Source organism: Vipera berus (assembly GCF_964194415.1).
Source record: "Vipera berus genome assembly, chromosome: 2".
Classification (NCBI taxonomy): Eukaryota; Metazoa; Chordata; class Lepidosauria; order Squamata; family Viperidae; genus Vipera; species Vipera berus.
The window spans coordinates 121817659-121842785 of NC_138203.1; the positions used below are offsets into that span (position 1 = coordinate 121817659).

General features: G+C 44.0%; 1 protein-coding gene across 2 annotated transcripts in view; it reads left to right on the forward strand.

Annotated features, from left to right (window-relative positions):
* Nucleotides 1–4883: 4883 nt before the first annotated feature.
* The window catches only part of ARHGAP4 (Rho GTPase activating protein 4), a 58083-nt gene continuing 37839 nt past the window's right edge, over nucleotides 4884–25127 (forward strand). For both annotated transcript variants that reach the window (XM_081319889.1, XM_081319890.1), the window contains exon 1: nucleotides 4884–5021. In XM_081319889.1, coding sequence (XP_081176015.1) covers nucleotides 4955–5021 — 67 coding nt within the window. In that variant the 5' untranslated portion in view covers nucleotides 4884–4954. The remainder of the gene's footprint in view (nucleotides 5022–25127) is intronic.

The window sequence follows — 25127 nt, forward strand, 5'->3', positions numbered from 1 at the left end:
GGTATTTGTAATGGATAACTTATTTCATCATTTTGTTTTATAATATTTGTTAAGATATGAGACTGAAATAAATATATAAGTATTTTATAATAAACACATCACTCCTAGACAGTTTGTGGACTAGCAAAACACTATGTAATAATCAAAGCTAAGCCTTGGGGAATCATCCTTTGAATGTTAATTTACATCTGTCTTCCATTTGAAATAGCCACTAGGCAAAATTTTACCAGATGCTTAAGTGGATAATTTATGTCGAATATAGAGTTGCTGCCTGCATGCTTTGATTCTGGACCCACAACGTCTATAGCAACAAAACTCTGCTATTCCCAAAAATGAACAACAGTCCTGAATGGATTATTACTGAAAGGGGTCAGTTATTAAAACTCATTTTTTAATGAAATGGGTTCTTTTTGACCTGGTTACACTAGTTTTTATTCTGCTTTCCAGCTGGGGGTGGGTGGGTAGGCAGGTGGAACTAGCAGCTAATGATGATTTTAAGTGCATGTCCCTGGTGTTTTGTTCAGTGACTGCATTTCACTTTCAAAATGTTTAATGCAACTTGTGTTGCAAGAACCAGTATGTGCAAATGCTGCCAGATTTCAGTAGGTAGTTTTTTTTAACATTGTGTATTCTAGAAACATTTTTCAGAAATAAAAGATTAGTATTTGAAGAGTTCCATTTGATATTTATCAAATTTACACAATCACCCATAATTACTAAAAACAATAAAAATATAAAACAAAACTAAAAAAGGAATATTAGGCAAAGGGATATTAATACTAACGTAGCTATTTAATAACTTTTACAATCTAAACTTCCTCTGGATGCTTATAGCAGTGACTAAAATCCCCCCATGCACACACTTTTAACCCACTGCAATCTTGTGAGGTAAGTTAACTGTGAAATGACAGCTTTTTGATTAAGTGGGGATTTGACCCTGTATCTCCCCTATCCAGATTAATGCACACATCTCAAAATATGTGTGCATTAATCACAATTGCAATAAGAACATTGATGTGAAAAGGAAGAAAAGTTGTTTCCAACCTCGTTTCTCTGTAGTTCTCCCAAATTTCCAGTCCATAGGGGGAAAAAACTTGATTGGCCCTGGACAAAAATTAACCTGGTTATTTAGTAATAAACATTTAAGTATTTTGCACTTCTGGATGAAATATCATAGCAAGAAGTCTGTAAATGAGTCAGGAAAGGTACTTGTGACCCTGATGAAGCGAGTTACTGTACAACTCACTGCATTCCATGTGCCACCTAGAGTCTACACCAGGGGTAGGCAACCTCGGCTCTTTTATGACTCATGGACTTCAACTCCCAGAATTCCTGAGTCAGCTATGCTGATTCAGGAATTCTGGGAGTTGAAGTCCATGAGTTATAAAAGAGCCGAGGTTGCCTACCCCTGGTCTAGATTGTTGGGTATTCAGCAGTGTTGAGCAGTGTTTCATTCCCATGCAGGCTGGAGAATTCCGGGAACTGAAGTCCCCACATCTTAAAAGTTGCCAAAGTTGAGAAACACTGATCTGGAGAGCCATGGTTCCTCTGGTATACCGTAGTAGCTCTGCCTTCAACCTTTGTGATCAGGGTTCCACCCACCCTATTTGGAGCTTCAAGTGCCACTTTTTTTTTTTTGAAGAAAGTCCTTACTGGTGTCATGATTATATGAACAGTTCCCCAGATATGGTGGAATCATTGGCTGAAGGAGAGGGGGCCCTCTAGGGGGAGTAAAGCGGTATCTCAGTTTGGAATTGGTTTGGAGGAGGAAACGCCTGAAGTAAAATCTGCTGTTTTCCAAGGGAAGGCAGACAATCTGGTAAGTTTTTTGTAATACAGGTTATCAGCAATAAAATATCTACTTGGGCCTATTCAGGAGTGGTTCCGTTTGCTTGAGCCTGACACCAATTATTCTTAAGCAACCTCCCTTAATGGGCTTGTGCCTGATGCCAAGGAAGAGAGACAAGAAACATCTTCTAGCCTAAAAAGTGAAACTCATTGCAAAGCATGACTTCTCTTCAACTTCCTCATTTTTCTCAAGCCTTGGCTGTGGTCTGCTTGCAATGCCTCTTAGTTCCTGAACTCAAGGCCTGATGTCGCAGTTCATCTGCAGCACATCTTTCTCCTCTCCTTCCTGCTCCTCTGGTCCACTGAGGAGTGTGAAAAATAGGGTGCTCTGAATGGGCCTTCTGTCCATCTTTTATATATCAAGAACTCCCCCTGCCCCCCATGTTATTTAAGCATGTGGTTTTGCACGTAGAAAAGCCACATAATCCCAGCTTTGAAAGTGCCTGTTCAGCTTCCTCCAAGTGGGCGGGGATGTTTGCAGTGGACCAGCACAGGGCGTAGAATTTAAAGCAAAGCAGCTTTTCGTGCTGGGAAATCCCATTTTTTGCACCAGAGGCACTAGCTTCAAGCTTATTCTTGCTAGCTATAGATGATCCTAACAGAAGAGATCAAAGGTTCATAGAAGACAAGACAGGAAATGTGGAACATTTTACTGGCACAGCTCATTTTAATTTTCCTTTACATTCCTGATTTGAATCTGATTCAGACAAAGCTGTGTATTTCTTGTTCTTTTAATTTTTTTTTAAAAAATACTTGTTGATTGAAAAAGGACCCTGCTTTTAAATGGGCAAGACAAGTTAAATTTTAACTATAATCTGCCTTAACTATTTGACCTTACAAATATTATTAGTGACTAAGCTAAGCACATCTGAATCTTCTGTGAATTAAAATAGTGCAAGAAGGCTCCAAGCACCGAACTCCACATATAATTAGCAATGGCCTGTGAATGCAGGCCTCCTAAGTGTTGACACCATATCACTTATATTTTGTTTTATGCCCTGTTTTTTTTGCATAGAGCTTTTAATATAAAGATGACTTGTATCAAGACTGCATAAATAAATGTTCTTTCTGGCCGGTCTGGTCTTGCTTATTCCACTGAGGCAGAAAAGCTTTTGAAAGAGAAGCTGCCTGTTTTGGACTAGACTAGCTATTAACTACCTAAAGTTAGTCACTGGTTTTGCTATTATACTGTATATTAAATATAGCAGTGCTTCTCTTTACTGTATTTAGTTTATTACTTCTGTTTTCTATTTTGATCAGAACATGTATTTTGGTGAAGGCAGTAATGTACTTTATGGTTTCATAAACAGGAACTCAGCCTTTTTTGTTTGTCTCATCTTCCATAGGAATAATTCAAAATATGCATATGATATGAAGAACAGGCAACCTTGGGGGCCGTAGTGGGACACTTTTGGAATTAGGAGAGCCTCTCACGATTATTTTCACAAAATGCTGAGGGAGAATATCCTTTTTCCTGATGTGGTGCATATGACCAGTCACAGAAGACTGATATACCCCAAACTAACTTCCTGGCTCCTAGGTGCCTTCTGCCACCCTTGCACATATTTGGCAAATTTCAAAAAGGCTGCAGCCATGATTCATCTTCTTAACCAATCACCTTTGAGGCCCATATGGGTCCCAGAGATGTTCTTAGAAATGAAAATGGATTTGAGGCCTAGCATTCTGCCATTTCATTTATTTATAATTCAAGGAGCCTATCAAAAATTAGGTAGTGAGATTGCGGGATGGATGCCAAGATGACATTCTCAGGCGTATGTTGGCCAAGAGCACAAGGATGCCCATCTCTGGCCTAATGATAATCTACTTTAGTTAAATACTTCTGCCTTGGCTGAAGAAATTTTGTTGCCTGAGGCAAAAGGGATCATGTGCTTCCCATTCCTTTTATTTTCCAGGAAAGAAATTATCTTCCAGGAGAGAAAACAGTATCTTCCAATAATGAAATGGGCTCATTTAAAGGAGGGCAGACATAAAGAAACCTGGTTTCCAGCTCCAGTCCCATTCGCCACTCTAATCTATGCCACAAAAGTCCTCTGTGAAGGCATTTCTGGAGATATTTAATTATTTATGCAGCTTGAAGCAAAGGAGGGAGACTTGCAAGGTGGAAAAAAAATCTTATTCTATTTTGACACTGGTTTTAAGGTGGTTTATTCCCCCTTCCCTGGGAATGCAAAATTTAACCCAATGCAATAACTTTGAGGCCTCAGTTTCACTGTAAGCTAAGATTTATATACTATGATTTATAGAACAAGCCATAGGGGCCTGGTTCACAAACTGTGCTGAGACATAACATATGGTTCTCATACCATGCTAAGCCAGAAATCAAATACCTACTCTCGGCATGATGCTCTAATTCTTATAATTATATTTAAGGGCAGTAGTAGATATCCTAGATAGGTTTCTCATGCTTTTCCTGTTCCTCCTCCTGTTTGGTCAGTGCACTGAGACAAGCACAACAGTTTTGCTCACTCTTGTATGTACAACCCTCTGAGCCTGTCCTCTTGACACCGTGAAGCATCAGAGGTCTTGCACGGAACATGTGGTTTTATCCAAGTTATAGCCCTCAGAGCCAACTCCATACGACTAATGTACTGTTGTTATTTCTTTGAAAAAGGGGAGACTCACGATGACCATCGTATTTGCTTGGAAATGGGCGATGCAGCAGCAGCAGCAGGAGGAGGAAGGTGGTGTACCGTAGTTACTCCAACGCAATTCACAGAGGAGGGTGCAATCTGGTGGTGCAACAGTCGCCGCTGGCGTTTCTTCGGTCGCTGTTGACTTCGGTGCAGTCCAGGCGCTGGAGAGAGTGACACAAAGCCTTTGGCTCCAGCCCTGGACTAGAGCGCCTGGCACCGGGGGGGTGGGGGTGGCTGATTGTGGCTGGCACGGAGAGGAGGGGAGGGGAAGCCGGAAGGCAGCGGGTTAATCCCGCCGCTCCAGCCCCAGCTTCTCCGCTGGGGAAGGGAACCAGAAGGGAAGGGGGCGGTGCCTCAACCCAGGAGCGCGGCACACCGCGCCGCATCTCCCGTGCGCATCTTGCAGGCGAGCGGCGGCGGCCCTGCTGCGCCCTGCCACACAACCCGTCGAGATGAACGCGCCGGGGAAAGCGCGCCGCGAGCGAGGCAGCCTGGCCGAATACGAGAACCAAGTGAAAGGTGAGCTCGGGGTGGTGGTGGTGGTGGTGGTCGGGGGGGGGGGCCGGCGGCGAGGACGCCCGGTGGGGGTCGCAGTGGGGCGGCTGCTGGAGTGGGTGGGGCTGCCCGAGCGGGAGACTCAGAACACGGGGACCGGAGGGCGAAGTGGGGGGGCTGCCCAGTTGCCTGCAGCGGGCGAAAGGGGCGGGGCTGCGTACGAGGGGATAGGGGCGCACTGCCTGCACGGGGACCGAGGGGCGTGCTTCGGGAGCGCCACTGCGCTATAGTAGCCAGGGAGTGGGGAGCGGCAGAAGCGGTCCTTCGGAGCTGGACGTTTCCCTGCTCGTGCAGGTGGTCACTGCGGCGACCACGGGGTGGTGGCCCTCTCACTTCCCCTCTGCCTGTGAACTTGTAGGCCTGGGGGATTCAAGGCGCCGTCTGCGGGAGCCGGGAGCCCCTTTCCCGCTGGGGTGACTTGCCTTGTCCGAGGATCGTCCTCCTTGCGGGGATCCATTGCGGCTGCGTTTTTTATTGCTGGCAGACGAACGCCTTGGTCCACCACCCCTCCCCGCCCCTGAAACCTAGAAAAATGTGACCCAGATTTTTCAACCCAGATAATATTATTGCTGGAGGTGTTAAAAAAACACCACACGAATCAAAGGCTATGATACGGGGTTTTTTTAGATTCCAGGAGCATGGACATGCTCTCGCAGATAAAAGATGTGGGGTTATTGGTTCAGGACATCATGTGAGGCTCTAAATACGCCAGATTGACAAGAAAAGAAAAGATCCCTGGAGTCGAGTCCCAGCAACCTCCCTCTTCTCTGTAAAATATTCATTTCCACTTCCCATCAGAAGACACCCTTGTACAGCAAAGCTGTTGATTATAATGCAACATCCCCTCTTCAAGGTTCCGGTTGTTCAACTTCCTCTCTGTTGTGACTGATCAACCAGCAATAATTCTGCCTCGGCCCCATTCATCTGCAGCTTCTCTCCCTCTCCCCCCCCCTCCCCAGCGCATGGCACCTTTCTGAACATGCCTTGGCTTGTTGTGTATAACAGAAGCTTCCACTGAATACCAGAAGGCTTTGGTCCAGCAGTCTGGGTTCACAGTCTTTACTATAATTTAACCAATCGACACACAAAATCTTCTAAGGCATTTTGGTATTTGTGGAAGAAAGAAGAGTGGGCCCACTTGGGGAACACCCCCCCCATTGAGACAACTGGGTGTGTGCATGGGAGTATAAGCTCAGTTTCAATAAGGAGCAGCTGTACAAGAGGATAGTGCTCCATTTTAATGCAATTTGTATAGAATATTATTCAGTGGATATTATGTTGTGAAGCAGACCTCTCTCTCTTATCAGTGGCAAAGCACCATTGATGACATTGAAGCAGGGCTTTGGGGCAGACACCCAGCAGGAGGTCCTCTAAATGCAACAAGGCTGACTTACAACATTTTGATTTGAATAAGTAATATATATTATGAACCAGGGGAACAGGCTATAAAATTGTACGTCCATTAAGCTACCTGTATCCCTGATTACTTGGCACATAACATACAGGTTTGCTTTATTTTTTGGATATCTCCGCCCACTGCTAGGCTAAATTTTCTCTTCCGGAAGTCCTATTACCCTGCTCACTACAACAATACTCCTCCTAAACTTTACAAGATTGGATACCCGCTACTATGCATAAAGGAGAAACAGAACACAAATATATTTAGACCCTTTTCCTGGGTTCCTGCTAAAAGAAGCGAACAGCAATAACTGTGACGGGGATCTTGGAGTCCTAGTGGACAGTCACTTAAATATGAGCCAGCAATGTGAGGCAGTTGCCAAAAAAGCCAATACAATTCTAGGCTGCATTAACAGAGGGATAGAATCAAGATCACGTGAAGTATTAGTACCACTTTATAAAGCCTTAGTAAGACCACATTTGGAATACTGCATCCAGTTTTGGTCACCATAATATACATAAGATGTTGAGACTCTGGAAATTGTGCAGAGAAGAGCAACAAAGATGATTAGGTGACTGGAGGCTAAAACATATGAAGAACAGTTGCAGGAATTAAGTATGTCTAGTCTAATGAAAAGAAGGACTGGGGTGACATAATAGCAATGTTCCAATATTTGAAAGAAGAGGGAGTCAACCTATTTTCCAAAGCACCAGAAGGCAAGACAAAAAACAATGGATGGAAACTAATCAAGGAGAAAAGCAACCTAGAACTTAGGAGAAATTTCCTAACAGTGACAACAATTAATCAGTGGAACAGCTTGCTTTCAGAAGTTGTGAATGTTCAGTCACTGGAGGCTTTTAAAAAAAGAGTGGACAGCCGTTTGTCTGAAATGGTATGGGGTCTCCTGCTTGAGCAGGGGGTTAGACTAGAAGACCTCCAATGTGCCAGTTCTGTTATTCTGATCTATTATTTTGCCCTGAAGCAGAGGGTGATCTTCTGAAGATCAGTGTAGGAGCTTTTGAGTATGGAAAATAGCCCCTGAGGAGGGTTTGGGAATGCTTTCACCATGGGGCTTAGTTCACTGGATTTTGCTGATTGCTGACTTTGGTGTTACAGATGGCATATGCCCCTGAAACAGGAATAGCCAGTGTGGTAGTTATGGGTTCCAACATGCTGTAGAGCATCTCCATTGTGTTCCTTCAGGCTTACTTCCTCACTTGACATTTTCAAAAGTTCTCTTAAATGGGAGACTGGAGTGACAAAGCAAAATGCTCTCATATCATATTTATCTCCAAGAATGGCATTCTTTACAAGTAAATAGTAGGTGTTTGCTGCCCACTGCTTTATTTGAAAATGTGACAATTTTGGTGCTCTTTTTTTTATAAAAAAAGAAGCTGGAGTGGTAGAAGGGGCTTTACTAGTTTACATTCCTGGAAATTAGAGGCAGTGGCTGAATACAAGCTGCTTTGGGTCTGGTTGTGTATCATCTTCTCAGCCCTTTTAGAAAGTGGACATAGTAATACAAATACATCCAGTGGCTCACTGAATACAGAGCGTTTGAACCCAAGTAGTCTAGCTTTAGACCAGATTTCAGATAAATCCAAATGTAGGATAAGCTGGGTTTTCCCGTGAGGTAGAATGAGGTTGTTGTTTCAGGCCATTCATTCAATGCTGTGTGGAAGAAAGCAGGAGGTTTATTTAATTTATTATTACAAAGGTGCTTTTACTACCAGAGGGAGAAGCACTTGTGGAAAGTTCTACTTTAATAACTTCACCTCTGGGGGATCTTGTGCTTTCATTAAGGATAGAGGCCATATTTGCTGTTCTGCCTTCAAGCAGTACTGTAAAATGTTTGGGGTCTATAGCAAGTTAACTTTTCACCTTCAAGGTGAAGATGAAGCTAGCTAAGCTGCAATAGTAGGGTATACTGCCCCTTGAGTGTGCTGGAATAATTCTCCAACAATTCTTAATAGGACATTGTTTGGCAATATTGACTGGGAGTTATGGGAGATGTAATGCAACACATCTGGAAGGCACCAGGTTAGTAGATAGTGGAAGGTGAGCCTTAGTGAACTGTAATTTGCCCTGAGGGACATGAACTCTGGATCCCAGATCAGCTGAAGACTCAATAGGGGTAGCCTAATCTGTTTGAACCACCATAAAAATATGAAGGCAGGTATACCTAATAAATAAGATCCTTGCAATTGCATCACTAAGGCATCCTTTTTTAAACTATTTTCTAAAGAACAAGACGGTTTACAAGAGAAGAATAATACAGTATTACAAGTAGTCCTTGATTTACGACTGTTTAATGACAGTTCAAAGTTAATGATGGCTTCATAAAAAGCGACTTACAACTGTTGCAAGATCCCCAGAGTCACATGATTGAATTTTGGGTACTTGGCAGTTGGCTCACATTTGTAACCAGCTGCAACATCCTTCAGTCACTTGATCATAGTTTTTTGCCTTTTCTGCTGATTTTTGGCAAAAAACACCCCTTGGGGAAGCTGAGTTCCCATAACAACAACTGCAGTAAAAATTGTCATAAAATTGGCTCCGACTTGATTTAACAATTGTAATGACTTACAATGGAAATTCCAATCCCACTTGCAGTCATATGTCGAGGACTGCCTGTAGCTGTTTTCGGGTGAAGATTTGAGCCATGTTATAAATCAAATTATTTGCAGGCTCTTGAATGCCTGATACCTGTATTTGTTACTGCAATTAATATAGATTATTTTCATTGTCTTCTCTATGCCCCACTGGAATGGAGAAAATACTTCCTAGAGGGAACTTGGAGGCTTTCTTATTTTGCCCTTCTTCCCCAGATCCTTGGCTTTGTGCCCTATCCTGTTGCTGAATCAAGACCTTGCATGGGGGTGGGAAATGGCCTGGTGTCACTGCCTTCCTTCTTCTCTCCAGTCAACTGATTTTCCCTTCTCCCTGTTCCCATCTGAGTTTTCTCTCCCCATTGAGTGTAGCTTCCGAGTTGTCAGTTCTGATTTTTCAGAGGCTTTTGTGCTGTGGGGTGGGGGAAGGGCTTTATCCATTTCTGTGTCTCTTCACTCTTCCGTCTTGTTTCTGTTGATAAAGCTGGTAGATAAAGCAGATGTGTCCACCCCACCCCCCTCCTCATTTGCTGGCTCCTTTCTTAATTCCCCCATCCCATTAAGCACCCTGGACTTTCAGCACCCTGGGATCTGATATGGATCATGGTTTTGAATTCTAGGCTGAGTGTTGATGGAGGGAATTCATTTTTAATTTAAATTTTATTTTTTAAAAAGTGCATTCTCACTTCTTCTGCTTTACTAAAACCTGTTCATGCCGAATCAGGGCACATTGAATGTTTTCTTCCTGGACACATATTATTCTCCTCTTGTTATTTTGGACTCTCGTATTTTTAATGCTGTATATCACACAGCAACCTTCCAAATTTCATGAATTTGGGTGAGATGGGTGACATTCAACCAATCAATATGTGCACGCGTACCTTGTGATATGAAGAGCAGACGCAAGATACATTGCTCAGAAATGTAATTCCCTAATCACCTGATAATATTTAGCATCTAAGCTGACTTGCAATTTCAGCAGGCATTGACTTCTCAGACATTTTCGTGTGTAATCTCACACTTTCAAAGGGCTAGAAGCTGAATTTTGCACTCAATACCACTGTCTGCATTGTTCCTACACACTTTTCTAGAATATTTGCAGCATATGACGATGTCTCTTGTAGGGCAACCCCCCCACGCTGCCTGCTGAATGATGCTTGTGTGTTTGTACAGTGCATTCAGAAAATATTCAGACCCCCTTCAGTTTTCTCAATTTTGTTACGCTGCAGCCTGATTGTTGAAATTCATTTTTTTTCTCATTAATCTACACTCAGTGCCCCATAATGACAAAGTCAAAAAGAATTCTAGAAATGTCTGTAAATTTATTTTAAAAAACCTGAAATATCACATTGGCATAAGTATCCAGACCCTTTGCAACAACACTTGCAATTTAGCTGGGGGGGGCATTTCTCTTGATTGTTGCTGCCATGTTTTTACACCTTGATTGGAGTCAACCTGTGGTAAATTAAATTGATTGGACATGATTTGAAAAGGCACATTTTTCTATAGAAGGCCTCACAGCTGACAATGCATACTTGTAGCAGAGCAAAAGCCATGAGGTCAAAGGAACTCCTGCAGAACTCAGCGTATTATTGCAAGGCACAGATCTGGGAAAGGCTACAATGAAATTTCTGCTGCACAGAAGGTTCTCAAGAGCACAGTGGCCTCCATAATTGTCAAATGGAAGAGGTTTGGCACAACCAGGACACTTCCAAGAGCTGGTCGCCCAGTCAAACTGAGCAATCGGAGGAGAAGGGCCTTAGTAAGAGAAGTCACCAAGAACCCAATGACCACTGAGCTCCAGAGATCTTGTGGAGATGGGACAGAGTTCCAGAAGGCCAACCATCACTGCAGGCCTCCAACGATCTGGGCTTTATGGCAGAGTGGCTAGACAGAAGCCTCTCCTCAGTGCAAAGCACATTTAAAAAAGCACCTGAAGGACTCTCAGACTGTGAGGAACAAGATTCTCTGGTCTGATAAAACCAAGATTGAAATGTTTGGCCTCCATTCTAAAAGTTATGTCTGGAGGAAACCAGGCACTGCTCATCACCTGCTGAATACCATCCCAACAGTGAAGCATGGTAGTGGCAGCATCATGCTGTATGGGTGGTTTTCAGTAGCAGGGACTGGGAGACTGGTCAGGGTTGAGGGAAAGCTGAATGGAGCAAAGTTCAGGGATATCCTCATGAAAATCTGTTCCACAGCGCTCAGGTTCAAGTGAAGGTTCACTTTCCAACATGATAATAATAACGACACAGCCAATACAACACAGGAATGGCTTAGGGACAACTCTGTGAATGTCCTACCTAGAGTGGCCCAGCCAGAGCCCTGACTTGAACCCTATTGAAGGGACCTGAAAATGACTGTCCACTGACAGACACCATCCAACCTGATTGAGCTTGAGAGGAATTGCAAGGAAGAATAGCAGAAAATTCCTCAGTCCAGTGTGCAAAGCTTGTTGCATACCTAAAAAGACTAGAGGCTATAATTGCTGCCAAACGTGCTCCATCAAACTACTGACTGAAGGGTCTGAATACTTATGCCGATGTAATATCTAAAATTCTGTTTCCACTTTGTCATTATGGGATACTGAGTGTAGATTAATGAGGAAAAAAATGAATTTCAACCACTGTAGAATCAGGCTGGAGCACAACAAAATTGACAAAAGTGAAGAGGGTCTGAATACTTTCTGAATGCACTATATGTTGTATACAGGTCATGTTTTGCAAGTGAAATAAGGAAGTGTAGGTGTATGTTACACACACGTATTTATATTTCTATCTATCTATCATATATTATCTATCTTCTTTCTAATCCCCCCCCACATCCCTACCTACCTATCTTGTGTTCCCTGTTGTTAATTGTTATGTTAGTTCTCCAGATGAATTGTTTACAAGCCTATTTCAGTGTAAAGATGCATGAAATCAGTGTGAGCTCCATTTAGTACTGTGCCACTGCATGCAACTTGGATTACATTCTCTGATGTTCAGCAGCCAATAGAGTTGTCAAAGAGAACATGACAAGCTATGGGACTCTTGATGCGTCTCTCTACATTTCTTTGCACCCCCAAAGAAATGGAAGATCTTTGAAATGGTTAAAGTATTTTTTATTTATTTTATTTTAATCCCATTTATATCCCGCCCTTCTCCGAAGACTCAGGGCGGCTTACAAGCTTAGCAGTAGCCTTCATTCTATGTATATGCCTGCTTATTAGGGCTTTTGGCCCCCCCAAAGCGGCATTATTACAAAGTCAGCTTATTGCCCCCAACGATCTGGGTCCTCATTTTACCTACCTCGGAAGGATGGAAGGCTGAGTCAACCTTGAGCCTGGTGGGATGCGAACCTGCACTAATTGCAGGCAGCTGGTGTTACTTAAGGAGGCATTAGCCCACTGTTTTCTAATATATGATAGTTGAGTATGTACAGGGGATCTGAATACAAAATACTAATTTTTACATTAGTATGTTCATGCCATTGACAAACTATGAGCATGACATGAAAAGGGCACAGACATTCTTTTCCTTTTTCAATTTATAGGAATGATTGCTCAGTAAGAATGGGCTTCCTTCTTGCATAGGTTTTGAAGCCATAGTTTTTCTTTATGTAGGTCTAGGCTACTTGTCGTGATAGTCAATTATATATTCATGCTTGCTGGAATCATTGAGAAGCAGTATTTAACATTCAGCATTGTATGTAATTTAATAAGCACATATCCAATTTTGCTCCAAGGTGTGGCTTTTGATAGCTTGATTGTAATAGTGTGATCTTCATGCAATTTGTGCCTCTCTACATCAAATCAAACTTGATTTTGCTTTTGGTATTACCTTGGTATATGTCATATTTTGTTTTTATAGCTGTCATTAAGTGAATTACTAGCCTTGATTTTTAGATTATTATACAGGTTTATGGTTCTTACCTAACACTATTATACCAAATTGGGAGGAGGGTGCTGTAGATAGGAAGTAACATGCAGAAATGTGATAGTATTCTTTAAAACGTCTGTTTCGTAAGAAAGTTAGCTTATTGATAAATTATGAGAAACAGTCCTGGCATGAAATTAAGAGGGGCTGTAGTCCAACTTGTTCTAACCTTACAGTGGATATAAAAAGTTTACACACTCCTGTTAAAATGCCAGGTTTAATTTAATATAACACATATACTGTACAATTCAATTGAAAAACAGAAAAGAGTAACAATAAAAAAATTGCAATAATGTGTTTAAGTGAGCACACCCTTTTATAAGTAGGGATGTGGCTGTGCCCAGAATTAACCAATCACATTCAAACTGATGTTAAATAGTCGTAGTGCACAATTAATTTGACTCTGATCAAGCCCATATAAAATTCAACTGTTCTAGTAGGATTTTTCTGCCATTTACTCAGTTGACTCCTACAGCAAAAGCCCTGGTCTGCAAAGAGCTAACAGTGCATGAAAGGCACACACCTCCAAAACCAGTATCCAAACTTTATTGCTTTTCTTGGCAAATGAGAGGAATCAACTGGTATTAGCTGATCTCCAACAGCAATCCTATGGTTAAAGAGAAACCAGTTTGCATATAGAGAATATTGTGTTGGAAAAATTAATTAAAAATTAATTGCCTGTTGACCTGGATGGAAGAGATTATAGATCATGTAGTTAATTTGTGAACAGATATGTGTTGGTTGCATAAAACTAAAGACACTACTAGTTTATTAAATAGTAGTTGCATTGGTAATAATTACTGCTTTAGAACAAGAAGAATTCTTGATGACAAGCATTCATTGAACTGATATAACATTAGTTTATTTCTTCATTTTGGAAGCAGATGAAATGATCTTAAAACGTCACGGATTTTAACTTAAAGGAAAGATTCCTAGATGTGTGTTGCAGTAAACAAAGGACAAAAGGCATTTATTTTGAGAGCTTTATTTGTTGCTATGATGAGAAGAGGGAAGGCAACCAATTAAGTCTGTCATTTGAGCTTGGTTGATTGCAGGAAATTGAGGTTTTTTTTGCAAATAAATTGCTCATCATCTACAAGAAAAAAGATTCATCATGTTAACTTTTATGTTTGGAATACTTTTAGCACAAAATGTCATGAAGTAATTTACATGTTTCATTTAAGAGGTTTGTCTATGGCATGCTCTATGAGATTCTGATTAATTTTTTTTTAGAAACAAGTTGGTACCAGTAATAGATATAAAAATATGCTGTCCAAGATTTTGTCACTCTCAAAGAAAGAGACTTTCTTCCCAGGACTCACTTCTGCACTATCACACTCATATCACAGAGCGATCCAGGGAAGGGATGAATATAAGGATGAGTAGGCATTGCCTTAGGATTCCAAAACTTAGGAGGCACCTATACCAGCCTGCCTTCCAAATCATTCTGAACATACAGATCTTCACATTGGTGGGAAGTGGTGCTATCAGTTAATGTCAGCTAAGTACCACACGCCCTTGACACATCACTGCCCTCCAGCAATCCTGCTGTCCAGATCAGTTACTCTTTTGCTAATTTTATTTATTTATTTATTTATTATGGGACTTACCGGTATATGCCGCCCTATCTCCCAGAGGACTCAGGGCGGCTAACAACAATAAAAAACCAGCAGTACAAAAGTTAAGAAAAAATTAAATAACAGCCCCAAATATTAATTACACAGTTAAAATTAAAACTTTTAAAAACCCATCATCAATCCAGGTCAGCCTGATGGAAAAAGAACGGAGGTCTGGGGCCATCCGAAGCTCAAGGGGGAGTTGATTCCAAAGGGCTGGCGCTCCCACAGAGAAGGCCCTCCCCCTGGGGGTCGCCAGCCGACATTGTCTGGCCGATGGCACCCTGAGGAGGCACCCTGAAGAGGCCCTCTCTGTGTGAGCGCACTGGGCAATGGGCAGTCGTCCCCGGCAGCAGACGGTCCTGCAGATATCCCAGGCCTAATGCCACTCCCAAGTTTGGTTTCCTGGGATGGGGAATCAAGACCTATTCAGGGGAAAAAAATTGACAAGCAACCACAAGGAGGTTCAAGAACTTAAAAAAAGAAAGCATTTGCATACAAACATAAATACCAGTTGGGACAAAGGGGCTAGAAATGGAAGATTAAGTCAGTGGGAAGAAAAGAAATACCTTATTTAATTAAAATTAAATTTTAATTAATTAATTAAATACCTTAATTAATTAAAATTAATTTTTTTCATGATTGGCTCAATAAACAAGAGGTAGGAAACTGACTCAGCATGGCCAGGCTAAAGCCCAGGAACAGTTCACAAGTTACAGATCCAGCATATGGCCCCATACTAGGAAAGATGGAGAGAGGATTTTCCCCCAGGTAGCATAAATTAATATCCTGGGGTTTTGTATGGTGAAATAGTCCTTACCCTGTCTCTAACCTACCCTACAATTTAATGGACCCTTTGCCATGTGCTGCTAGACCTTAAATACTGAGCAGTTCTTGGTTGCTGACTTAATTGCAATCTTTGCCTTAAAAAGTCTAGCTCTCAACTGCTCCCCACCTCAATTTCTGCTTCACATCATAGACTGATAGTCTATGATGATAGATTTATGCCGCCTTTGTACCATCATGTAAGCAGAGAATAGAGAGAGGGATGCCCTACTTTCCTCCTAATTCTTTTCCTACTCAGAATCCCATTCATGAGGCAACTGAAGCCAGATCATATATGGTATTTGTATGAGTCAAGATTTCAGTCTGTCTCTCTCATGAAGCAACTGAGGAGTAATCCCAGTTGCTCCATGGAAAGTTCAGTGGGGTATTTTGAATACAGAAGTTGGCCATCTCGTAGCATGTAAAGGGAGAGGAGCCTCCATAGTCCCATGAATTGCCAATGATAATGAAGAATCTAGGAATGTTCTGGTGGTGATTCTGTTGGTGATAAAAAAGGTGTGAGATGGATTCCTTGCCTATGGCGATGCAGCTATGACTTTCTGCTACCAGCAGCAGAATTTGGGCCTGAATATAGAGCCAAGTTTGCAAAGAAAAGGGGAAATGATGTGATCCCGGAGCTCAAACAGTTCTCATGTCTCAGCCTCACCATTCACTGAAAGTAGAGAAAATTGCCTTGATTGGGGTTGTTGTGAAAGAGTGTCGGTGCTATGGTAAAAGGACTCCTGAACATTGCCTGGTCTTTACCAGAAGTTAGCTCGTCTACCTGTTCTTTGCTCTATGTGTGGTCTGGCAGAACACAGTATAGTTCAGTTAAAAGACCCAAAACAGTGGGGACTGGATGATACAGAAAGCTGTAAAAGCCATTTGTATTAGTTATACTACCTAATTGTGCCATTTTCAAATAAGTCGGAGGGGGGAAACTGCAGAAGCCAAGAAGTGGTGGAGTTCCCATCCATCCAGAGGAAACTTGGCAGCATTTCTACAGCACTTTTTTCTCTAGCAGGAACTGAGCATAGTTTATTGGCTCAACTTGGCTTTGAAAGCCCCATAGATGCTTCCTTAGGGATCAGTTTTGCTAATTTCTGGATTTGTTCTTTGCTTGTGTGTTTGCTGTGTCCAGATACTTCTTGACTCCTGAAGGTAGTCAGAATTTGGTCGTGGACACCTGTGTCTGTAAGTCTCAAAGTATTGTTAGGTAGGTACGGTGCCTATTTACTGTGCTTGTAATTTCATCTGAGAATTCTTAAGACAGCTGTTTGCAAAGAAGCACTCTCTTTGTGTATAATTTTTTCCTCTCTCTCATTATCAGACCTTCTGTTTATGAGCTCTGATGATCCACAACATGCAGGCAGAGAATCCTCTTACCTAAGTGGTAAAATCTGTGGAATTTATGGATGCCAGAAGAGCATCTGAAATTCTGCTGTAAGGTGTCTGTTGTTTCCTTAATCTCTTAAGCTTGCAGATTAGAAGTTCAGGATTATTTCTGCATTATTTCTTTGCCCTCCTTCTGGAAATAATATACGGTATGTCAGTACTTATCTCTTACTTGTATACAAGAAAATAATAGCAGAGAATCCCTAAGTATATCCAGAGAACATTTTTCACGCTACTAAGAAATGCATCCCAATCCCTCTGTAATATAAATCTCTTTGTATAAACTACAATGGGGAAATCAGGGCCCCCAAATCAAAGAGGGGAGTGTCTGCTTTCAATTATTCACTGATTCTCTTTTTTCTTCCCAGCTGTAATGTGTTGCTTTCTTGTGAATTCTCTTCTTGAAGGGTGTTGTGAAACTGACAGCATTTTTAAAGAAGTCTCTCAATGTTGCCCCTAAAAAGATGCTGTCTTAAGACTCTTACATCATGTTTTTGAAGATCCTAATAATAGAGGGCTTATCAGGAGATAACTGGTTTGCATACTGACGTAGAGTGGAAATGGTTGATTTATGTTTAGTTTATATTTTGTTAACAGACCTGGAAGTGTTTCCTACCTGGGGTGTTTCATTATTTAACTTTCCAGTGAATAACACGGCTGAAAAGTGTATGAATGTATTCCTGTTTTCTGACCAGATAGATTTAATTTAATTAATTTAATTTATTAATATTTCTATACCGCCCTTCTCCCGAAGGACTCAGGGCGGTGTACAGGGCAAGAATAAAACACAGAGATTTACAAAAGATAAAAGATAATTAAATACATGCCCAATTAAAAATACAGTAATACATAATAAAATAAAAAAAACCCCAATAAAAATAGTAAAAAACCCCACCAATCCCCCCTCAGGCCAGGCCGGCTTGCTCGAACAAGTATGTTTTCAGATCGCGGCGAAAGGAGCGAAGATCGGGCGCCGTCCGGAGCTCAACCGGTAACTGGTTCCATAGCTCCGGGGCGCCCACAGAGAAGGATCTCCCCCTGGGGGCCACCAGTCGACATTCTCTGACCGGTGGCACCCTGAGGAGGCCCTCTCTGTGGGAACGCACAGGGCGGAGGGAAGTAGACGCCGGCAGCAGGTGTTCCCTAAGGTACTCCGGACCCCTGCCATGAAGGGCTTTAAACACCATTACTAGCACCTTGAATCTCACCCGGAAGACAACTGGTAACCAATGCAGCTCACGGAGCAGAGGTGTGACATGGGAGTATCGGGAGACTCCCAACACAACTCTCGCGGCTGCATTCTGTACCAGTTGGAGCCTCCGGGTGGTCCTCAAGGGCAGCCCCATGTAGAGAGCGTTGCAGTAGTCTAGACGAGAGGTCACGAGCGCGTGAGTGACCGTGCATAAATCATCCCGGCTTAGATAGGGCCGCAACTGGCGCACCAGGCGAACCTGGGCGAAAGCCCCCCTAGTCACAGCCACCATGTGATCTTCCAAGGTGAGCCGTGAATCTAGGAGGACTCCCAAGTTGCGAGCCCTATCCACGGGGGGTAATAATTCACCCCCCATAGAAAGAGATGGAATATCCGAATAGACCCGGGATGAAGGTATGCAAAGCCACTCGGTCTTGTCGGGGTTGAGTTGAAGTCTGTTCCTCCCCATCCAGACCCGAACCGCCTCCAGGCAACGGGACATCACGTTGAGGGCATCACTGGGGTGGTTTGGGGTCGAAAGAAAAAGCTGGGTATCATCAGCATACTGATGATACCCAACTCCAAAGCCAAGAATGATCTCACCCAGCGGTTTCATGTAGATGTTGAACAGGAGAGGCGAGAGGACCGACCCCTGAGGAACTCCACAAACGAGAGACCTCGCGGTCGACCTCTGCCCTCCTGTCAACACCGACTGCGAACGTCCCTGGAGATAGGAGGAGAACCACTGTAAGACCGTGCCTCCCACTCCCAATCCCCTGAGACGCCGCAGCAGGATACCATGGTCGATGGTATCGAAAGCCGCTGAGAGGTCTAATAGGACTAGAACAGAGGAATGACCCCTGTCCCGAGCCCTCCAGAGATCATTCACCAGCGCGACCAATGCCGTCTCCATGCTGTGCCCGGGCCTGAAACCCGATTGGTACGGGTCTAGATAATCCGCTTCATCCAGGACCAAAGGGAGCTGATGCGCCACCACACTCTCAACAACCTTCGCAAGAAAGCGAAGGTTGGAGACCGGACGAAAGTTGTTCAATACAGCTGGGTCCAAGGCAGGCTTCTTGAGGAGAGGCCTCACCACCGCCTCTTTCAAGGCGGCAGGGAAGCTACCCTCACTCAAAGAAGCTGATATAACTGCTTGGAACCAGCTGCGTGTCCTCTCCCGGGCTGCATAAACCAGCCAGGAAGGGCACGGGTCCAATAAACATGTGGTGGAGCTCAGTCTCCCCATAATCCTGTCCACTTCCTCCGGAGTCACAGAATCAAACTCCTCCCAGGTGATATCGACAAGACCGCCCGTGTCCTGATCGCCAGACTCTGCCCAGTCAGAGTCCAGACCGGTCCGAATCCGAGCGATTTTGTCCGACAGATAATTGTTAAACTCCTCGGCATGACCCTGCAAGGGTTCCTCCCTCACCTCTTGATTAAGGAGGGAGCGAGTCACCCTAAACAGGGCGGCCGGGCGATTATCTGCGGACGTGACAAGGGTAGCGAAGTGATTAGACCTCGCCACCCTTATCGCAGCGAGATAAGACCTAATGTAGGTTCTTAGTCGCAATCGGTCGGATTCGGATCGGCTGGACCTCCAACCGCTCTCTAGGCCCTGTCTCCGACGCTTCATCTCCCGGAGCTCCGCGGAGAACCATGGAGCTCGACAGGATCTGCATCGGGTCAGGGGCCGCAAGGGTACAACTCGGTCAAGAGCCTCAGTGGCTGCCCTTTCCCAGGCTTCCACTAAGGCATCTGCCAAGCTGTGAGTGGGGGAGGCAGGTGGGGACCCCAGCGCTGCCTGGAATCTCTCGGGATCCATTAAGCGTCTGGGGCGGTACCATCTAACTGGTTCCACACACCCACGGCGGGGGGTAGCAAAGCGGAAGACCAGCCGCAGGAGATGATGATCGGTCCATGACAGGGGCATAATAATTGGAGAGCCCCCACCAAGATCATCTAACCACCGACCAGATAAGAAAACTAGGTCAAGGGTGTGGCCTCCCTCATGAGTCGGTCCTGAAATTACTTGCGTCAGGTCCATGGCCGTCATGGAAGCCATGAACTCCCGAGCCAACTCAGATGATCCTCCCAGAGATGGTAGATTGAAGTCCCCCAAAACTATAAGTTTCGGGAACTCAACCACCAGCCCAGAGAGGACATCGAGAAGCTCAGGCAGGGCTGCTGCTGTGTGACTAGGCGAAAGGTACACCAGCAGCAAGCCCAACTGCGCACCAGGGCCGCATCTCAAAAAGAGAGACTCACAACCGACTATCTGCGGAACGGTGGCCTCCCGCGGACCTAAGGTCTCCCTCATAACAACAGCCACTCCCCCACCCCTACCCTGAGCCCGAGGCCGGTGTAGCACCCGGAAACCTGGTGGGCAAAGATCAGCCAGAGGAATACCGCCCTCTGGGCCCAACCAAGTCTCTGTGATGCAAGCCAGGTCCGCCTGCTCACACTCGACCAAGTCACGGACGAGAGGAGCTTTATTGACGACAGACCTGGCATTCAAGCACACCAGCCGGAGCCCAGGAGGCTGCACATCCTCACTCCCGGGACCTCGGGGCAGAACAAGAGGGTCGGAACGCCTCACCGCTTGCAAGTAGCGGAGAGGCCTTCCCTGAGATCGGTACGGCCCTCTGTTCCTGCACCTGCTGCCATTCCCTAACGTCGTGGGAATGGGTAATCCCACGACTTGCCCTGGAGCCCCGGGGGCAACCGACCCCCGCTCCTCCCCCCCGCGATCAATCCCGGACCTGGCCTGAACAACGGTTGTTGGACTACCCCCCATATCCAAACAACCAGAAGAAGTTCCCACCCCCCTCCCTAACCTCCTAAAAAATTTAGCCAAAAACCTAACCAGGGGCCTCTTAATTGGTTTATATCGGAGGCCCCTATCCGTGCCCAGCCATCTCTCAGGGTCCCAACAATCGGGCCCTTCATCAAGAGGAGGTGTAAAAAGTAAGGCGGGTCGCTCCCAGGATGGGGGGGCCCCCCTGAGGGCGAGTAAAACCGTGCTAGGATAAGTCAGACGCATGATGGTTATTAATTAAGTCTGACAAAAGGCAGCAAGGCAGACCAGATCGATACGGGAGGATCTCAAAATAAATCGAAGGCAAATGACCAGAGTGCTAGCCCAGCTCCACTGCCACTAGAGCTGGAAACCCCGGAACAGATCGAATCCCGCCCTCTCACGGCGGTCAGGGCCGGGGAGCAGCCTGGTACATGCAACCGGGGGGGGGGGAAGCAATACCGCCCAGAGCTCTCACCTCTGGGGGCAGCAGATGTAAACTCTCAACCACTCTCCCACAGTGGTTGTACCCCGGACCTTCCAAAATTATAGGGGAGGGGAGGAGAGAAGAGGGAATTAGAGCAAGAGAGTCAGCGAAATACATCAGGGCTGATAAGCCTGTCGAGATACAGAATGGTAGGAGAACTCCGGTTACAGTTCAAAGTCATGTTGTAAGAGGACCAGATAATAGTCGGCCAGGAAGGGAAACCAAGACCATGGTAGTTCAACCGAACCACAAAACATGGTCTAGTCAGTTTCTGGCGGCGCAGAGGTTAAAATTGTATCTCATTAACGTCCGAGGCATCAGCGTCCGCATTCCCCCACCAGGCCAGGTCGCCATACCAGAGAGGCCGCGGTACTCCACTCTCCTCGCCGCCAGCCATCTCAGACACCAGCCAGGCAATATCTCCACCACTTGGACACTTCTACGCCAACACTGCTCCAAGCCGCGATTCATAGTTAGTCAGTCAACACGCGGCTCTCCCAAGCAGCTGAAAGGCGCTCCGGAACACCACCAAGCTCTAGAAAGTTGTCCCGGGCTCCGCAGGCTTCTATATTATATAGATAATATAGATGTGAAGTTGAGGGGAATTGAATTATTGCGGAAGCACACAATAGTTTTTGTACAGATGTACAAGTAGTCCTCAACTTACAACCACAACTGAGTTCAAAATTTCTGTCGCTAAGTGAGACATTTGTTAAGTGAATTTCCCTCCCCCCCATTTTATCTCCTTTCTTGCCACAGTTATTAAGTGAATCCCTGCAGTTGTTAATTTAGCGACAGTGAGTGAATCTGGCTTCCCCATTGACTTTGCTTGTCAGAAAGTCGCAAAAGCTGATCACATGACCCCGAAACACTGCAATTGTCATAAGTATGAACCGGTTGCTAAAGCATCCTAATTTTTATCATGTGACTATGATGCTGCAATGGCCATAAGTGTGAAAAACAGTCATAAGCCACTTTTTTCAGTGCCATTGTAACTTTGAATGGTCACTGAACGAACTGTTGTAAATCAAGGACTATTTGAATTTATTCTTGCCATAAGTAACTTGTGAGTTGTAAAAACTCATAACAGAAGCTGAATGAAAATAATACTAAATGGCCTGCTTGCTCTCTCTGCTACAAACCCATCCCACCATTTATATTGTCTTTCCTTTTTAAATAGTAAAATTGATGAACAGACCTTTTATATTTTAAAAATCCGCACGATGGTATTAAAAATACTGAGTGGTTCATTCACTAAATCATGGAGGATTGATACTTCAATATCTACTTAGTGTGACCACCAAAGAAGATTACGCTCAGTCTAAAAGCAAGATTACAAATGCATTCTTTGCTTTGGAAACTAGATAATAACTTCTTTGATAGAGAGAAAAGCTAACTGAATGGGACTTCATGTTGCAATGGTCCTCCTTTCAGCTTTTCCTAAAATCATTATTTATTCAGCAGTGCTTATATCGAGCCTTCATCCTAGTGGACGCTGGGTGGCAAAAAACTTGTAAAAATAATAAAACAAAGCAAGGAAAATAATTGCAGCTATTATAGTAATCAATAGGTAAATAAAATTGCCAAATCCGGTCTCAACATCCGACTGGGCAACCAACCATAATACAATAATATAATGAAATGATCATGTCATACTCACATATCTCTGGCCTAACAATCAATTTGGAATAATGGCTTCCAGAAATAGATTTTATCTCTCCATGAAATGCAAAAATTGCAAGAGCCACATATCTCCATAGTGAGAAGGTTCCAAAGAATGGGGCTGCCACAGAGAAAGTCTGCTTTCTTACATCTCTTGAAGCAGAATCCTTTAACAGGCCTTCTCTGTGTGTATGAGTCAGGAGGGAAAATTTTGTTCTAGCAAGGCATTGCCTGATATAGGCTCTAGGACAAGTCAGCGTAGCCAAATTGGCTTGGCCGACTTGCCATAGCCAACTCCGCTGGGGCCAACTCGCTGTGGGAAAACCTGTGGGACAAGAGTTATGCTAATATCAGAAAATGAGGGAATAGACATTTAAAAAAGGATGTAAATGGAGGGACAAAATGAAATGTGAATGACAGAAATTACAATATTTCTTTAATTATTTTAAACAATTAAATTGAGTTGTTGAATTGTGTCTCAGCAAGTTGTCTCATAGTCAGTTGGCCATGGTGAATTGGCTGCACCAAGTTGTCCCATTCCCCCTGAGGTATCCTGATGTTGAATCAAATAACACTTTGATTTAGCCTGGAAACTGCATCAATAATAAATCCAACAACATCAGAATTGGTGTTACTTGACATTGGCAAGATTATCCCACAAGTAGTTTAGCCACATATTTTGTACCAGTTGCAGCATCCAAATCGTTTTGAAAGAGAACTTCTTGTTGTTGTTAGTTGTGAAGTCGTATCCGACCCATCGCGACCTCATGGACAACGTTCCTCCAGGCCTTCCTGTCCTCTACCATCTTCTGGAGTCTATTTAGGCTCACGCCTACTGCTTCAGTGACTCCATCCAGCCACCTCATTCTCTGTCCCCTTCTTCTCTTGACCTCATCCTTTCCCAGCATTAGGCTCTTCTCCAGTGAGTCCTTCCTTCTCATTAGGTGACCAAAATATTTGAGCTTCAACTTCAGGATCTGGCCTTCTAAAGAGCAGTCATGGTTGATCTCCTCTAGGACTGACCGGTTTGATCGCCTTGCAGTCCAAGGGACTCGCAGGAGTCTTCTCCAACACCATAGTTCAAAGGCTTCAATTCTTTGGCACTCAGCCTTTCTTATGGTCCAACTTTCACAGCCATACATTGCAACTGGGAAGACCATAGCCTATACGCACTTTTGTTGGCAGGGTGATGTCTCTGCTTTTTAGTGTGCTGTCTAGATTTGCCATGGCTTTCCTCCCCAGAAACAAGCGTCTTTTAATTTCTTGGCTGCAGTCCCCATCTGCGGTGATCTTGGAGCCCAGGAAAATAAAATCTGTTACTACCTCCATTTCATCCCCATCTATTTGCCAGGAATTGAGAGGGCCGGATGCCATGATCTTGGTTTTCTTAATGTTAAGTTTCAACCCAACTTTTGCACTCTCCTTCTTCACTCGCAACAAGAGGCTCTTTAGTTCTTCTTCACTTTCTGCCATTAGAGTGGTATCATCTGCATATCTTAGGTTGTTGATATTTCTCCCGGCAATCTTAATTCCAACTTTTGATTCATCTAGCCCTGCCTTTCTCATGATGTGCTCTACATATAAGTTAAACAGGCAGGGTGACAGGATGCAGCCTTGCCGGACTCCTTTCCCAATTTTGAACCAATCAGTGGTTCCGTGTCCAGTTCTCACTGTTGCTTCTTGGCCCGCATATAGGTTTCTCAAGAGACAAAAAAGATGGTCTGGTACTCCCATCTCTTTAAGAACTTGCCACAGTTTCTTGTGATCCACACAATCAAATGCTTTAGCCTAGTCAATGAAGCAGAAGTAGATGTTTTTCTGGAACTCCCTAGCTTTCTTTATGATCCAGCGTATGTTGGCAATTTGATGTCTAGTTCCTCTGCCTCTTCGAAATCCTCCCTGTACTTCTGGTAGTTGTTGATCCACATACTGCTGGAGTCTAGCTTGTAGGATTTTAAGCATAACTTTACTAGCATGTGAAATGAGTGCAATGGTGCGATAGTTTGAACATCCTTTGGCACTGCCTTTCTTTGGAATTGGAATGAAAACTGATCTTTTCCAATCCTGTGGCCACTGTTGAGTTTTCCAAATTTGCTGGCAAATTGAGTGTAGCACTTTTACTGCATTGTCTTTTAAGATTTTGAATAGCTCAGCTGGAATACTGT